Source organism: Vidua macroura, chromosome Z, assembly GCF_024509145.1.
Source record: "Vidua macroura isolate BioBank_ID:100142 chromosome Z, ASM2450914v1, whole genome shotgun sequence".
NCBI lineage: Eukaryota > Metazoa > Chordata > Aves > Passeriformes > Viduidae > Vidua > Vidua macroura.
In genome coordinates, this window is record NC_071611.1 from 67240457 (window position 1) to 67257580 (window position 17124).

General features: G+C 42.6%; 1 protein-coding gene across 2 annotated transcripts; it reads right to left on the reverse strand.

Moving 5' to 3' along the window:
* Positions 1–1435: 1435 nt before the first annotated feature.
* LOC128821481 (fructose-bisphosphate aldolase B) lies at positions 1436–11590 on the reverse strand. Of its 2 annotated transcripts, none has more exons than XM_054002584.1 (9): positions 11481–11590; positions 4845–4966; positions 4362–4573; positions 3796–3850; positions 3482–3642; positions 3176–3259; positions 2528–2702; positions 2190–2389; positions 1436–1956 (listed from the first exon to the last, which is right to left on the reverse strand). In XM_054002584.1, exons 2-9 carry the CDS (start codon positions 4954–4956, stop codon positions 1861–1863), a joined length of 1095 nt encoding a protein of 364 aa, XP_053858559.1. In that variant the 5' UTR covers positions 4957–4966; positions 11481–11590; the 3' UTR covers positions 1436–1860. The 2 variants fall into 2 exon arrangements, with proteins under 2 accessions (XP_053858559.1, XP_053858560.1); XM_054002585.1 differs by having other exon boundaries at positions 4845–4982; positions 11481–11527.
* Between the last annotated feature and the right edge of the window lie 5534 nt (positions 11591–17124).

The following is a 17124-nucleotide window of genomic DNA, read 5'->3' on the forward strand; positions in this document are numbered from 1 at the left end:
AGGGGGAAAATTTGGTCATCTTGGTGCTGATGGTGGCTTATAAAAAGGAGGGAGAGGGACTTTCTACATAGACAGATAGTGACAGGAAAAAGGGGGACGGTTTTAAACTAAAAAAGGGAAGAGTAGATATTTGGAATAAATTCTTCACTGTGAAGGCAGTGAGGTCTTAACACAGGTTGCCCAGAGAAGCTGGGAATTCCCCATCCCTGGAAATGTTCAAGGCCAGGTTTGGACAGGGCTCAGAGCAACCTGGTCCAGTAGAAGCTGTCCCTGCCCGTGGCAGGGAGGTTGGAACTAGATGGCTTGAAAAATATAATTTTTTCAGGTCGTTTCTAATGCAAATGATTCTGAGATTGATCTTCGATCAGAGTATCAGTAGGATGCTGCTCATCAGGAGCAGAGGTTTCTGTGAACTCAGGTATGTGGAGACCCAGAGGACCACAGCTGAAGCAGGAAAGAAGTGTTATTCCTGACACTAGCATCAGCCTCTGGAGTGTTTTTTGGCAAATCACTGGCTCTTTGTTCATTGTCAGGAGAGACTAAATGCAAGCCTTAATTATGCAGTGACTGGATCCACATGAAGGATTTTGGCTGTTTATTTATTGCCTGTGTGACACACTGGTTACTAACTTGGAGGCCATGAGGAGGTGTTTGCCCGTTTTCCCTGTATTTTGGCAGGAGCAGCGAGTGCCAGTGGCCAGAAGGAGCAGCCAGCAGAGAGGTGACCCTGAAAAGGTATGGAGCCTTCTGGGTCACCTGGCCCTGGCTGTTTTGGGGGCTGCTCCAAGGCCTCATGAGTTGATTGGTGTAGCACATAGCCAGAAAAATATTCTTACATAACCTTAGGCCTGCTGTTTTTGCCATTTATGCCTTTTTTTTCATGACCATTTGACTGTGCTTTTGCTAACAAAGCTTACACCTTTAAAAGGGACACAGCAATGTGCCAAAGGTCAAACCATGTGTCTGCAACATTAGCCTCATTACTCAGGCTACACAACATGTAGGCCAAGATGCTTTCATGCATGCTTTGTGTTAATTATTGTGGAAAATGCCACAATAAAGGTGATTTGTAAGGACAGACTTTGCACAACCCTGACTCAATGTGTGCAACCCTAACACAGTGTTTAGCAGCCTCCTCTCACCAGCAATGGTTCTCCAGAGACATGAGATGCTTCTGAAGGTAGTGCTGTTTATCTGTGGCCTGATTCCCCAGCACTGCTTGCTATGTACATCTCCCAAGTGTTTTAGTGTCTGCCAGACTTCTGTTGGCAGGATTAACCTCTCCAGCTGTGCCACTATTGGGTTATTTCCCTTTGATATCCTCAGAGTTTCCCAAGCTTACCAGCTGCAACACTTTGTGACTCAATCTTTGCAAGGACCATAAAAAACACAGATGTGTGAAAGATGCCATGAAGTTTACACAAAACAAAAAGAATTGTGAGGTAGAGATTAGTTTTCGATTACTGTTTTATTGACATGATTGAATACATAGTCAGGTTTTATAATTCAGGATTGTGGCTGCTAAGTGTGGTAATGGGCAAGGGTAGCTATTTGAATTGCTAGGGAACTACTGAATCTGCCTGCTATTCCAGGGGTTGAGTTTCATACTGAGGGAGGGTGGGTTCATGATTCATTGGCAGCTGTTTGTTGTTTGGAAAAAATTCCTTTTTCTTGGAACGTGCAAATGAAAAAAAAATATCCCCTTGGTAAATTGTGGGAGTGAAGGGTGGAGAGGAAGCTAAGCCATTCTATCTCCAGTTTGGTGTAGGGTAAGGGAAATTAGATTTCTATATTTTTCTTTCATTTCTGAACATCTTCCACTGTGTGAGAAGGGACAGGAGGAAGTTCATTCCTGCTGTTTCAGTAGGTGTAGCTGGCAGTGAACAGTGACTGTGTGGCAGCTGCGTCATTCTTCCCAGACTGGACATACTGCCCCCTGCAAGCCAAACTGTTAATCTGAAAAAGAAGGAAAAAAAAAAATGGGCGGGAAACAATCAGCACGGAGTAAGAAAGGCAGATGTGTAAGGAACAACCAGGAGGAGTAACCAAGCAAGGCAGAAATAATAGAGTAGTGCCCCGGGTGAACATGAAGTGCGAGGAAGGGTGGGATCAAGAACAGCCTTAGGAAGGTGACAACAAGTCACCTTCATGGTGACAGCTCTTCTCTCTGTTCAGGGGAAGCCTCATACCTGTGCCCGCTTGCGGAAGGCCTCTTGAGCAGCCTTCTTGTTCTCATTTTTGCCCAACCATGCAGCCAGAGCAGAGGCTTGCAGGGCTCTCCCGTAGGAAAAGGTCAATTTCCAAGGCTTAGGCAGAGGGCACTGATTCATGGCATTCAGGTTGAGAGAAGCCTCCTCTTCACTCTGACCTCCAGACAGGAAGCAGATTCCTAAAAGAAAGTGTTTTTGAGGCTTAGAAATAGAGTGTTTGGCCACCTCAATCCCTGATTTTTACTTGCCAGAGGAGCAGGTGTGTCAGAGGTAGGAGAGAGATGGGAATGAAGAGATAGGAATGAATCAGGAATCACCAGGAACAGCAGCAGGGACTGTGCGGAGGAGAGTAGTGACAGTTGCTACGGCTACATCCTGAGGGGTGTACTTCTTGGAGCAGGAATGCCCAGCCGTCACCATGTTCGGTTTCAGCAGTGTCCCCTCCAGGTACACGTGATGATCATTCAAAGCCTTGTAGACAGCAGCCAGAACCTGAAAACAGGAGGATTGAATACAGACCTCTGCTCAGATCTTCACCTCAGACTGCTTGGAAAGACAGCTTGTTATTTGGTACTGTAGCAAAATTGAATTGAATTTTGCTTTCTCATGAAATTTATTTCTGGGGTTGCAGTTGTGGAGGCCCCACTGCTTTTGAGATGACCAGGATACAACTTTTCATATTTAACGGATTTGTCCTTGCTGAAATTGAGGTAATTGGGTTTGGTCCTGATACATCTTTTGAGATTGAGAATGCTTATATTGTTATTGAAGTGAAAATCCAAAAGCATGGAAAATACTCTTGGATTTCCTGTTAGTTTGTTATGTGCCTAGGAGCAGCTCATTTTTGTGATGCAGTTATGAAGGACATTTTTGGTCAAATCTCTTTGAGATCTGTGAGCACAAACTGCAAAAAATTTAGCTGCAGGCTTGTGAGCGGGAGCACAAAGGGAGGAATCTTTTCTTACCTTCTCTGTGACATACTGACAGCGCTGGAGATCATGGTCTCCATCAGGCAGGATTTCTGGCTCCACAATGGGCACCAAGCCATGCTGGGAAGAGAAAGACAGGGGATTCTTTAGGGCTATGGAAGTAAAACTATTCATTTTGTTTGTCCTGACTTTGGTGGTATTCCTTCATGCTGTGATGCCCCTCCTCCTTGTCTTTCCAAAACCCTCACAGGGATTCTCCTTTTGAGCTACCTAGTGTATAATCACAGGGAACAGGGAGAAGGGACAGCAGCATCTCAGGAAAGGTTGCTGGAGGGGAGATACCTGCTGGCAGATACTGGCATAGCGTGCCAACGTGTTGGCATTCTCTTGGATGGCAAGTTGAGAAGGTGTTGTGCTGGTGATCTTCAGCACTGCACGCCACTTGCCAAAGTCAACACCATCTTTCTTGTACTGGGCACAGCGCTCAGCCAGTCCATCCAGCCCTGCAGAGGAAGAACAATGCTTCACTGAGAGCTGCTCTTCAGCATGGAGATGTGGAAAGTACTGTGACTCCAGCCAAGGCTGTGTCTCAGGTGAGTCACCCTATGGCTTTTGATGCCTGGGCCATAGCTGAGGCTCCATGGACCTCTCCTTACCTTGGATGGTGGTTTCTCCATTTGTTCCTGCTAGAGGTGCTGTGCCCTTATCCAGCTGTGGAGGTCAGAAAAACAGGAATGGTTACAGAAAGGTGGAAATTGGTCTAATTCTTACATTCTTACCCATGTCTGGTCTGCCTTTGAAGGCAGACTGTTACTAATGTGTGGACCTTAACATGTTCAGGGTGCAAAGGAAGGAAATGGTGCAAAGCAAGCAAAGGGGAAGAAAAAGGAGTGAACTGGGTAAGAGGAATTCCCCTCCAGGGAATGGCTCAAGAACTTTGTCAGATGTGGAAAGAATTAGGTTTAGGTTACTGCATGGAGGGACTTATTTGCAGTGAATGGTGAGTAGATGGGAGTTGATGTATGAAAAGTTCCAGCATCTAGTTCCAGCAAATGTGCCTCTAGTTAGTTGCACAAAAGCAATGCAGAGAATTTTAAAACCAAGGACAAAAATGAGGGGGGAGGGGACAGTGTTTTTTAGAAAACAGTGCAGCTCCAAATATAATTTTCTCTGAAAATGGGATTTGGATTATGATGCCAGCCCAGCACATACACATACTCACCTTAATTCCCACCACAATGCCTTTTTCCTTGATGATTGATGGGAATGGCTTTCCACTGCTGTCTTTCTGATAGAGAGTCTCATGGAAAAGGATCACTCCCCCAATGCTCTGGTTGATGGAATTGTCCGAAGAGAAGAGGATCTCTCTAAAAGCTCGGCGGTTCTCCTCCGTGTTCTCCACATTGATCCGCTGCAGTCTGTTCCCCATGGTACCTAGTGAGGTGGACAAAGAGGTTCTAGGCTTGGCTGGCCTCCTGGTCCCAATAAATAATAATGAACTGGGGCTTCAGTTCAGAGCTTCCCTTCTCAAGCCATAGTTTGTAAGCTTTTGTTGTTATAGCTGCAGCCCTGCCTGGCTGATTTGTTCTGCTCAGACAACAGTTTCAAAGTGTTTTTCATCTACTCAACTGATTTCAAATATGATGCAAAACTAAAAGGAAAAAACATCTTGCATACTGCTGACTGATTGATGTCCAGAACTTACCCACTGATTCATCTGCAGCTAGGATCCCCTTTCCTGAAGCCACAATCCGCTGAGCAATGTCTGCAAGGGCTTTCTTCTGCTCTGGAGACAGCGCTGGGAACTGGTGGGTCATGTTGACTTATCTGTGGGAGAGAATTCCTGTTACATGTAATTACCAGTAATTACTGGAGACTGTGAACCAGTGTCACCACTCAGGTGTTTCCTCTGCAGGGCTCTTGGTGCTTATCTGGTCCATGTTATCATAGGCAATATGACCGTAAATCCATTTGAGTTCTTTTAGGCTTGGTGTGTCTGGAAAAACTAGAAAGAAATGCAGGAGACACATCCTGCCACATCCTTCTAGAACCAAAGTGGGAAAGACTCTGCATTTTACCTGTATTTGCTCAGAAAATAAAGGAAGGTCAGTGTTCATAAAAACATGCACCAAGTAACAAGTAAGCAAATTGCTGATTATGCATACTTTTTGGTTCCTGTCAGTAGAATGCCAGTTATTCCATTGCTTACCTTTACACATTTCCTAACACTGCTCCTCTTCTATTTCCTGCCTCTGTTGGCAGTATTTGCTGCTGTGTCTGGTTGATGTTCCATCCCTAACCTTTTGCTTGGGTTTGTAATTCTTCTCCCTATGGCTGCTTTCAGAACTGTGGAGCATTGTTTCCTCTACAGAAGATTTGGGGCCTTAGGAGAATTCACCCCTCAGTTCTATCTTTTTAGCTGTGGCAGAGGGTTACCAGCTGCAACTACCCAGCACCTGAAATCTGGGTTCTGTCTTGATATGGCAAAATTCTTGATCTTATTAAAGTTTTGGTAATATGACATTAAATTATAGTTTCCCTGATCATCTGAATAGTCAAATTTACTTTTCTGAGTGTATAGGCCTGTAAGTCTGAAAGAGAAAAACACTCTTCCTTCAGTTTATTATATGTGATAGCTAAAGCAATACCTCTTTATTAATAGGTGGTAAATCCAGAAGGTACTTGATTAAAAACAACATAAAATACCTCAAATAACATGTTTCCATTCAAAAGGGCAAGCCTCTGGACAGTGTTTGCATTTTCTATTCCCAAACTCTGCCTGAGAGAGGAGTGAGAACATGCCATTTCACATTTCATCAGAGATGACCAGAAAACATTTCTCTGTATATAAGCATGTAGGCAGTCAAGTCCCACTTCTTATTTCCTGGCACACAGATGTGTTGCTAGGGAATCCTTGTCTTATCCTTCCTGCTGAAGGGCATAATGGGGAGAAACCATGAAGAGTCTGTCTGCTACTTATGACACGTACAGAGTTCTGTATTGCATGTCAAATGGTAACAAAATTTTCTGGCAATGATGCCATCAGAGTATGGTAACAGCTGCAAATTCATGTCCCTGATTTATAGCTGAAGGTACTTTGGTACTGGTAATGTTATCCTGCAAGATTCAAATGGCATTGTCTGCCAGTACAGACCAGTCAGATGCAGGTCTGCTTTACCTCTTTGTGAGCTGAGCCTGGAAATTTTCACATGCAGCTTACCACAGAGTGAGTCATTTTAGGTTGAGGGAAGATGAAGGAGTGCAGGATGAAGACTTAGTTAAATTAGAGAGAGTTCCCTGCTTTTCAAAGGGCTGAAATGCCTTCTTGCTGTGGTCATGGTGAAACTGGCTTTGCTGAATCCCTCTCTCTGTCTGTCAGCCTGTGGCCAGAACTCTGGGACCTATCCTTCTACTATGGTGATCACAGCTCCATCACTCCCAGCTCTTGGCCTTTTCAGCTCACTCAGAAGAATTTGAAAATCTATGGTTTATGCTGCATAGCTACTTCAGTTCACCAACAACTCTCCTTATGCCTCACCCGCTTTCTGTGTTGGATATGTCTTTAAAAGAGAAAACTGGCTTGTTATTATGATTACTGTAATAATAGCTTGGTGATGAGCACCTCAGTTAAAACCACACTACTGTTGAATAAGTTGTTATGCAAAATTATAAGGAATCACTCCAGTAGTTTAGAGCCTCTGTGGACAAGTCTGGAAAATTGTGCTCTGGCAAGAATATGATCTTGTCTAAGGTCAGAGTTAATGAATTGCTAAAGCAGGGGTGGGATTTTAGAGTTGCAGTTTGAAGCTGTGTTACAGCACCAGGAGGTGTATCCAGGTAACCTTGAATTCAGCTGGCTGGACTGCAAGATCACCAGTTGCTCCAGTCATGTTATGATGGGTATACTTTCTTTCCAGCAATGCAATAAACAATGAGACTAATGTCTGGTCTATCTTACTTGTTCCCAGTGTTTGCCTAAAGATAACAAGGAGACACTTATCACTCAAAACCAGCCTGCAAGGCAAATTTTCAAAATACAGAAATATGAGTTTTCAGTGAATAATGCTATTCCAAGTGAAAACTCTGGGAGACTGAAACAACGAAGTGTAGTTTCAAAGTGATGAACTGGAAGGCAGCAAATTAGGTCCAATTTCTATGCAAGTATCTCACTGAGTGTAAAGGAGCGGGTGGAGATTTGCCCAAAGTCTCCCCAGAATTATCTTTAAGGCCATGGTGAGTGGTCCCCAGGTACTCTGCTGAGCTACACAGACAAATAAAAGGCATGGTGTTTCTAGCTGAAATGGTGAAGAAATTAGGGCAAAAGAACAATTGTAAACCTTATAATAGCTCAAAGGTGCAGAATGTTCTAGTACTCTTGACTTATTTTTCTGTGACTCTTTCATGCGAATAATTTCTGACAATCTTCATGTCTGCATTCAAAAAGGGTGTATCTGCTCCAAGGTCCTGCTCTGAGCAGCGGAGCAGGCTGGAGTGGAGAAGCCTTACGCTTCAGTAACATTTCATGAAGCCACCTTGGAAAGAATAAACTCCCAGCACTTCCATAAAAGAATTAATTTTACCATCTTCATATCCCCTCAAAGAGCTGGACATGTCACTTCACAACTCTTGAGAAAAAACAGTTGCGCCCAGGCTGCCAGAGCTGCAAAGCTCATTTCAGTCTTCCAAGAACAAAGCCCATTTGTCTTAATCTGATTTTTCTGTTTAAATTGACAACTTTTCCAGGAAGAAAAAAGTTCTAATGAATTGTGATGTCAGTAACAGTAACTGGGAGTTGTCCCACCACTGAGGTGTTTCAAGAAGCTTTATTTTTATTTACCCATGGACTGTGGGCTAAGTGTCATAAGCTCAAGTGATTTCACATTGATTTTACATTGTATGAATGCAACACATCCTCTTTGTAGCATATGCTTACTTTTTTTTTTTTTTTTTTTTTTTTTTTTTTTTAAACTAGAATTAGATAAAACTACACAACACCCCCAGCTTTGTAGCTACCTGCAGCATTTATCAGGCTTCAATAGCTCCTTAAGCAAACAAATTTCTTTGTTCAGCTCCCATCCTCTGCCCAGCAGGAAGTGGGGGTGTAGGAACAGGGACAGCACACTTGTAAATATTGTAATGCTGAAATCTTGGGTTTCTCTCGGCTACCATAAAGCAAGAAGGGCTGACGCGAAATGTGTGATGGCAGCACAAGCACTTGCTCCTGTTAATATTAATAGTGAGAACCAAAGAGCAAAGTCAAGATGAATAGCAGAAGGAACAATGTTACATTTCGCTTCCAGTCATCTTCGAAACTTCAATACATCATTGGCATATTATCTTTTTAAGAACCACATGTGACTGGTATCTTCTGATCTTACATGAAATCTCACCTGAGTCCCAGTTTGCAGACGGGAAAAGACTGGATCAGAATATCTAAGTTTTCCTCTTGGGTCTCTGCACTGCCTTCTTTTATAAAATTGGTTCCAAAAGTACAGGACCAAAGTTTTAAACTACAGCTTGTATCCCACACATGTAGCTTTTTCGTATTCAATTACTAGTAAATACAGCCCTTCAGCATGATCTCTAACAGTCAGCAATACAAACTTTGCACACAAGAAATTTGTTTCCAAAGAACAAGGTTTGAAGAAGAAGCTGCTGAATACATAAATAGATAAATACAGCTGGTAGGGTCAACGAAAAGTGTTCAAAAATTTAACCTATCACATGTAGGCACAGTGTTGGCCTGACTGAATTTACTTCTCTTTTACAATTATATGCTTAGAGGAGGCAGACACATAATGAATTAGGCACCTTATATTCTCTGCAGGGGACATCTGTGGTTACTGACCTCACTTCTCTGTGAGGAGCTCCATTAAAAAGCTGTTTCTAAATAAGTCTGGTTCCTTGGGTGTGGGGAAAACAGACGGGTATGAACGGCTGGGCAAGCCCAGCCCCATCCTGCTGACAGAGCACATTCTTATCTAGGTGGCAGAAGACACACAGCTGGCAGGACTACTTGATATGCCTGATTGATGGGCAGCCATCCAGGGGAGCATGGACATGGGGGTGGGAAGACGCCAACAGGAGCACTGTGCAGTCTGGCCAAGACAGATGCCCAGACATTGCCTGGGATGCAGAGCCCTGGCAGCCATTCCCCCAGGATTAGTGGGATGAGGGAACAGCTCTTTGGGGATGTCCTAAGGCCCTCTCAGGTAGCAAGCTGAACAGGGCCAGCAGCAAGAGCCCAAGCATCCTGTGTGAGCAGGGGTCTGGCCTGGAGAGCCAGGGGAGGAAATGGGTTATCCCCCTCTGCACAGCACTCCGTAGTTAACATCTGAGTACTGCATCCAGTGTTGGGCCCCTGCAGTACAGGAAAAACACTGACAGACTGAAGTGAGTTAGTTCAGTAGATGCCACCGAAAAGGTCAGTGGCTGCAGCACTTGCTCTGTGAGGAGAAGTCTGCCGAGTGAGGTCTAGTTCAGCCTCAAGCATTAATGGCTTGAGGGGCACCTCTCAGCAGTCCTCAGTACCTACAGAGTGTGATTGAAGAGCCAGGGTTGGGCTTTTCACAGCAGCTGTGATGGGACAGTGAGAGACAATAGGCACAAGCTGAAACTAAGGAGATTCAGACTGGATATGAAGAAATTTTTTTCACTACTAGGACAGCCAAGCAATGTAACAGATTGACAAAAAAGGCTGCAGTGTCTCCTTCCTTGCAGGCTGCCAAGACGCACCTGAATAAAGAACTGAGCACCTTGGTCTGACCTCGTGTCTAACCCTGCTTTGGGCAAGGGGTGCTTGGACTACAGACTTGCTGTGTCCTTTTCAGCCTGAATTACCCTGTGACTCTCAGTGAGTACCTGTTTTAAGGAGTCAAGGTGAAGTTGTGTCTCTTCGTATCTATGAAGGAGCTCTCAGGAAAGACCAGAACATGTTTCCCATTATCTTTGCACTGAGATGAAGATATTGGATCAGCAAAATATTTCATTTCTGGATTCTAAAAAGTCTCAAGGGTATGGGACAAAAGGAGATACTCAGACTTCTGTCACCTAGAAAAAGGGGTAGACGTTTTTGATCGACATGCTAATGTCACAATCTCATCAGTCCTTTGGGGCATATATGATTGTAAATTGCTTGGTTGTTTTTTGCTCTCTGAGTTTTTTTACCATCCTCATGTTCTGTCTAGAGACCTTGATTCAACCTGCTGTTGCAGGTGGAACTGCAGATCTGAAGTTCCTTGTGCTGATTCCCATGTTAGCCTCAGAGCTATACTGAAGCCCTGAGCAAATGTATCCTATTTCATTTCCCTAGCAACTGCAAAAGGAGGTTATGTTCAGAGACATGTCCTCTGCAGTCAGCGCAGAGCACTCAGAATAGCTAGATTTGGCTGAGGTGGCAGAAGATTGTTGCTTGGAAGCAAGTGTTATTAGGGAGAAGCTGCTTCTCTTTCAGGGCTGGACTTTTCTCAGAGAAGGTAAAAAATTGCTGTTAGACTTGTATGAGAATTCAAGTCTTGTACTGCCATCAGGGTAGGCTGGGGGAAGCAGTGGTGAGAGTCTCAGGTGGACTAAATAGTTTTGGGTAAGCACATGGGATAGTTCAGTAAGTGATAGAGGATCACAGATTCAGTGAGGATTTGAGTTGGTCAAGCAATTTCCTGAAGCTGGCTGTTGACAGCTTGAAATGTTACAGCCTACAGATGCAAGAACAGGCTTTGCTTTCCTGCCCTGCAGAGCTTACCCCCTTGCCAAATAATCTTATCAGAAGAAGCTATACAACAAACACACATAATTGCACTTCTGTCAGCACTGATGTCTGTCAGGACCAGCTGCCTTCTCCAGTCATTCTCTGTTCTCCTTGCAAAACAGAAATTTAAAAACAAACACAAAACAAAGCAACAGAAAGCAGTGCAGGTATGTTACTGCTCTAGTACCCTTAGGCATAGGATTCACTCACGCACTCCAGGAGTTCTGAGTGACTAAGCTAAGTTACAAAGCCAATGTTAGCAGCAAATGGATAATTTTAGGAGACCACTACAGAATGGCTGAATGGCTGAGTGCTTCTTTCTCACAAGCTGTTCCTGAAACAAAAAAAAAACAAAAACAAAAAAAAAAAAAAAAAAAAAAAGAAAAGAAAAAAAAAACCCAAAAAAACCAACCAACCAAACAAACAAAAAAAAACCAACCAAAAAAGAAAAAAAAAAAAGAAACAGCAAAAACAAAAAAAGCCCACAAAAAAAAAAACCCAACTTTCCAAACCCATTGTAGATAAACATACCACGTCTCAGCTGCTGATATACGTACCAGCTTTACCGTTTAGAAATTAAAGTATTATACTTACTTGTTTGTGGGCAGTGTGTCTGCAGCTACAAGCTTCTGGTTGAGGTGTTTGCAGGCAAAGAGACCCGGTCCTTCTAATCACTAACTTTTATAAAATTCTTGGTGCGGCTTTTTTTTTTTCTCCTCTCCACTCCTTCGTTGTCCCTCCTCCCCCACAAGCTGTCGGGGGACGTGTCACTGCTCAAGGTCAGTCATTGGCTATTAGACCACCACCACACACCTCCAATGGGACCTCGTCATGCTCCTGCTGTTCCTCCCCTTTCCCCTCCCCTGTATATATAAGGCCATTCATGCAGTAAAACTGAGATGTTTTCCAGTTCTTGCAAATTATTCCTCCTCTTTCTGAAACAGACTAAAAAGAACTACAAGAGAAAACATGGAAATTGCTTACAGGTATCTTGGGCACAGCTTTATAATTTAGGGTTAGATCTTCTGAAAGCTTATACTTAGGTAATTGCAGGAAGAAAGAGCAGAAAACAAAATGCAGAAACAATGCAACAGATCCTTAACTGGCATGACCTGGTGTCATTTCAGTGGCTTCCTAAGTGTTACATTGCTTTTCCTCTCTGGAAAGTCTAGCATGGAACCATATGTTCCTTTTCCAGTTGGTATATGGAAAGGCAAAATGTGATGCTACAGTATCAGGTATAATGATAAAGTTTAATGCAAGTTCTGATTTTCTGTAACACAATGTACCTGTGAAATTAATGGTTGTCAGACCACATATGCCCACACTGAGGTGCACAGCTGCAAGCCAGATTTCCCCCCAAATCCCACTGAGATGCCCACCCATATTGTGGTGACATGCAAACTTCTCTGTGGCTTAGCAGAATTTTTCAGTGAAAAACACTGATGCTGTATAAATGGTGTATCAGCATTGCAGTTTATATGAATCCACACTACAGTCATTCACCAGCTCTAGGCCTATAGGTTTGATTTTTTGCTTTAATTTCTTTCTCCCCGTCCTGCACGCCAGTACTCCTGGAGGGAAGTATAGCACAAGGACTGCTGGACAAACATACCCTCAGGAACATCACCCTCTGCAACCTTGGACATTGGCATGTTTTTACCACAGAGACCCAGTGTTTGCCTGAAGAATGACGTCATTTCTCCGTTTGGCTGCTGCAGTTACCCTTTGGCCTTTACATGGACAGGTGAGACCCTGATTTCTCTCTCCACAACACTGTCTTCCTCCTTGAGCCTCTCTTGTGCAGCTGCAGGCCAAGGTCAGTGCTTGTAGGAAACCTTAGGAGCCTGCCAGGCTGCCAGTCAGCAGAGAAACCTCTGAAGGAGCTGACACTGCAGTCCAGTCAAAGGCCTTGTGCTTGTGGTCCTCTGTTTTCCTCCACGTTGCCCTTCCTGATCCATGTTTTTTGCTGAAGGAAGCTGTGGCACATAACATGGACATAAAGCCTTCCCTGCTTTACAGTGTTTACTTTACATTCCATTTCTCCCATCCTAGCAGAAAGACAAACCTCATGGTGTATTAAAGTTTCTTCACCACAACAAAAGCTTCTAATATAGATTAAAAATATTTTTCATTCAATATCTTATCTAAGACTCTCTTGAGACCATGAAGTTGCCATAATGGTGGTCTTCTTCCTCAAAGTCAGAGTTTGAGTCCTGTTGTTCCTGGTTTGGCTAGAAGCTGACACAGGAGGGAAGTTCTTGGAAGTGTCTTATTCTCAGTCTCATCTGTGATATGGTCTCACAGGCTATTAGAGAAAATCTGTGGGAGTCTTCTTGAAAAAAACACAGTGTCAGACATTTAGATACACTTTAAATAATCCCCTTTAGCCCACCTTGCATTCTTAACTCTTCAGAAGTATATAAATGTATTTGCAGATGGATAATTGCTGGTGTGATCCTTTCGAGGCCTTCTACCCCTTTGATCCAGCACTCCAAGCACAGGATTAGAGGTCCTCACAGATATTTTGAGGACACAGAGATAAAAAAGTGAATGGATATGATGCTTATCTTTTTCGCTTAATTTAGGAATGGGAGCCTTTTCAAGTCAGAAAATGGAATAAAGAATCATAGTAGATGATGCCACTGTAAGGTGTTAGTATGCAGACCCATCACACTGACCATACTGTGCAGAAATAACAATGATATTAAAATTACAATGGGAAAGAGTACATACTTCCATCACACATAATCATACTTTGGGGATACTTGGGCCTCTTAAAATGAGGTTATAGTAGTATGATTTCTTCAGTAATAATAATAAGAGGGAAAAGCTTGCATCATGAGTGGTATGCAGTGTACTTGCATTTACCAAACAACTAACCTGGTCCATAAAAAGCACCAAATCACTGTCTGCACTAACTATTCCCTGCCAAAACTGGTGTATTATCCAAGCTGTAATTCTTTCTCATGGAGGTAGTGTTTGAACTCGGACCTGGCAACTCTCACACCATTCCAGTGGCCATGAAGGCAGGGCTCCCAGTGGGAGTTCAGTTTCAGAGGCAGAACCATCTGTCCTCTGCATCCTTGGATTTCTTTATCCCCCTCAGCCTCTGGCATGGGAAGAAGGACACAGGACAAAGATTCCAGTCAAGGATAAGGATAGGGTGAACAAGAAGGGAGTTCAGTTGCACTAAAGAACAGCTACTCTCAGTTTTTTGTATTCTTAGAAATGGTTATGCAGACTATTGCAGTGATTGCTGATACATTTTTTTAGTGAAGAGTATAATCATTTATTAGAGAAAGGATTACTTACTGGTTTTGAGTTTTGGATGTCTGAGAATTGATTGCTTAAATACATATCTAACTAAATACAGGGCAGGGTTCTGCACATATTATGGCTTTTTTATGTGTTCATGAAAGAGTTGATATAAATAGTCTTGCAATATAAAAAACTTTATAGGTGTGCTTGAAACATCACTGTAAACAAGATGCATAACTAGTTACAGAACTTAAATGTTCATTGTTGTGCCTTTTATAGCATAGAAACAGAAAGCAGTAGTTATCTATAAAAGAGATTGCTTATGTTAAAACAGAAGAAATATGTTCCAACATAAGTGAATTTTCTATTTGAATGGCTTGGAGGCTTTGTTGGTGTCAACTTTCTCATATGAAATTCCCATACAGAAGTTGACAGAAGTATGCATTTAAAAATATTAAGGACCATTGAAAACTCTATTCACATGTGGCATGGGTTATTACTTAAGTCTTAAGTTGTGGATTTACTTTCTGGAATTTGACAATTTAATTGCTGTCTTTGTTATATCCAGCCTTGCTGTCAAAGGATCTGACAATTGTGCACTTAAGTTTTAGGTGAAGTCTTGCTGGATAAAATATATTAAAATCAACAGAAAGCTTGTTTTAAAGACAGATAGAAATATTGTAATTGCTTATTTTCCAGATTGTGATTTTTATTGTCTGTTTCTAGCAGTATAATTCTGATAATGTTTTTCCTTTAACTACTCAAATGACCTAACATCTTAAATAAAAAAATAAGTAAATCGGAGAGAGATAAATTGTAGTACACCTCAGAAAGAATAATGAAAAACAAATAGATGAAGCAACTTCAGAGATTATATGGTCACCATAAGAAAAATTACAAATTTACAGCTTCTCTCTGCACTTAAGTAAATTAAAGAGTACTTTTGGATGGGGTCAGACCTGTAAAATGGTTTGAAATGGAATGAAAAAAAACACTGGGAGTTGGAAAGTTGTCCAAGAATAATAAGTACCCACATGAAAAACACCTGGCTCTGTTGCCCCATGAGGCTGCTGCTAGCGTGATGGGGTCAAAGTCTAATCTGAACAGGCTCGAGCAGAGTGGAGTCTGCCTCCTACCCACCTCTCCACATTGTGCTGGATGTTTCCTGTTTTCTGTACTCTGCAGTCTTGCTTAACCATCTCAAAGTCCAGCTTGTTCATCCCTATCTAATCAGAGGTATTGTTTATTAACTGGTTTGTTTTCCCCAGTCATCTACAGCCCTCACCCCCGATATGAAGAGCCTGGCTGTTTAACCCCATTGGGAGAAATACTCCTGTATTTTTGGCTCCACAGCAGAGTCTGCAGACAAGTACATTGGGTGGGCTGGGGGATGTTGGGCAGAAGAGACTTAGACCACCAAGAAGATTGCACAAGGAACGGTTTACTTTGTTCTGCATTCTGGGCAACTTAAAGCTGGGCTGCAACAAGCATCATGACCTGGAATGAAAAACCAGCAAGCAAGCAACTGCTGTTGTCTAAACACAGATCTTTGCACTAAATTCTATAGTGGGTATAGCAAACAAGGATACAACTTTAAACTGAGCTGCCTGTGGCAACTTTCCTGGGCTGTGAGAAACAGTTGTAACAGGACATGAAGGTAAATGCTGTAATCGCACCGGTCTCTGGGCTTTCTGTTGGCATTTTATTTTTAAACAAAGCAAGAAGGCAAACACCTGGGTTCTATAAAGGCAGACATAACCTGTTTATCTGAGCAGCACATGGTACCCCAAAAAAGCGCAGCTAAGTGCTGCATGATAATATTTGCATGAAGTTTGCAAAATACAAACCACAGCAGATGTCTGAACTGGACAGGTTTGCTGAAAGGACCATTTGTAGATGTGGTTTCTGTCCACGAACACTGGACACCAAGGCAGAAGAGAAAATAGGCACAGCTGCCCAGAGGCTTACAAACAGAACAATAAAATGTAACTCTTCATCAACATTTAAAAATCACTGTCGTTCCTAGCTTCCTAGCCACCAGCATGGCATTCCTAGCCACCAGCATGGCATTCCTAGCTTGCCATGAAGAACAAAGTCATGGGAAGGGACACTGATGTTGCTGACCCTTAGCCTGTAGGTACATGGATAAACTGGCTGATGGGGTGGATTCTCCCAAAGTTGTCAGGACAGATAATCAGTGGAAATGAAGTTACTCCAGAATGGAGACATGCAGTGAAGAAGCACAGACCATGGACTACCTAATTCTCTATGCATTTTTGGCAGGTCTGTGTTTTACTGAAGGTTATTCAGAATCACATGTTGGGCCCTGCCATCTGCTTAATTTGGATATGATGTCTGTAAAGCAGGTGTGAAAATACAGAAAATTAAACTCTGACTTCAGGAGAGAAACTGCCAATGCCTTTGTAACTACAACTGTCTGTCACAGTTGAAAAATTACCGTTTTTATTTTGTGAAATATGTACCCTCTCTACACAAAAGTAAGCCAAGGTTAAATTCCACCACTCAGAGCTTGATTTTACCTCAGGTCCCTGTTAAAATGCCTTGATTTTGATTGGAGAAGGGCCTGAGAAACCTGGTCTAATAAGACCTGCTTTGAGTGGGGTTGGATCAAAATTATAACATCTGCCCCAATGCATGAACATGGGAGTATCTTTCTTTGTCAGATATGGTAAGGAAAGATGGATCTGCCAATCAGGAAAACAAACAGCGAACACAGGAAGAAGAGACTATTAATAGTGTCTTTATAGAAAGGTTGTTTATTTTGTGGAAAGTTTGCTTGTAAATAAATTTAGTTCTAAAAAAACCAAAAACCAACCAAAAAAAACACCAAACCCAAAAAACCGAAACCAAAAAATCCCACCAAACAATTCAGCCTGTATCCAGACAAATTGCTGCTGAAATACCCAATCTGGTGACTCACAGCTCCTCACCACAGGAAGGAAGGCTTTTCTCTCTT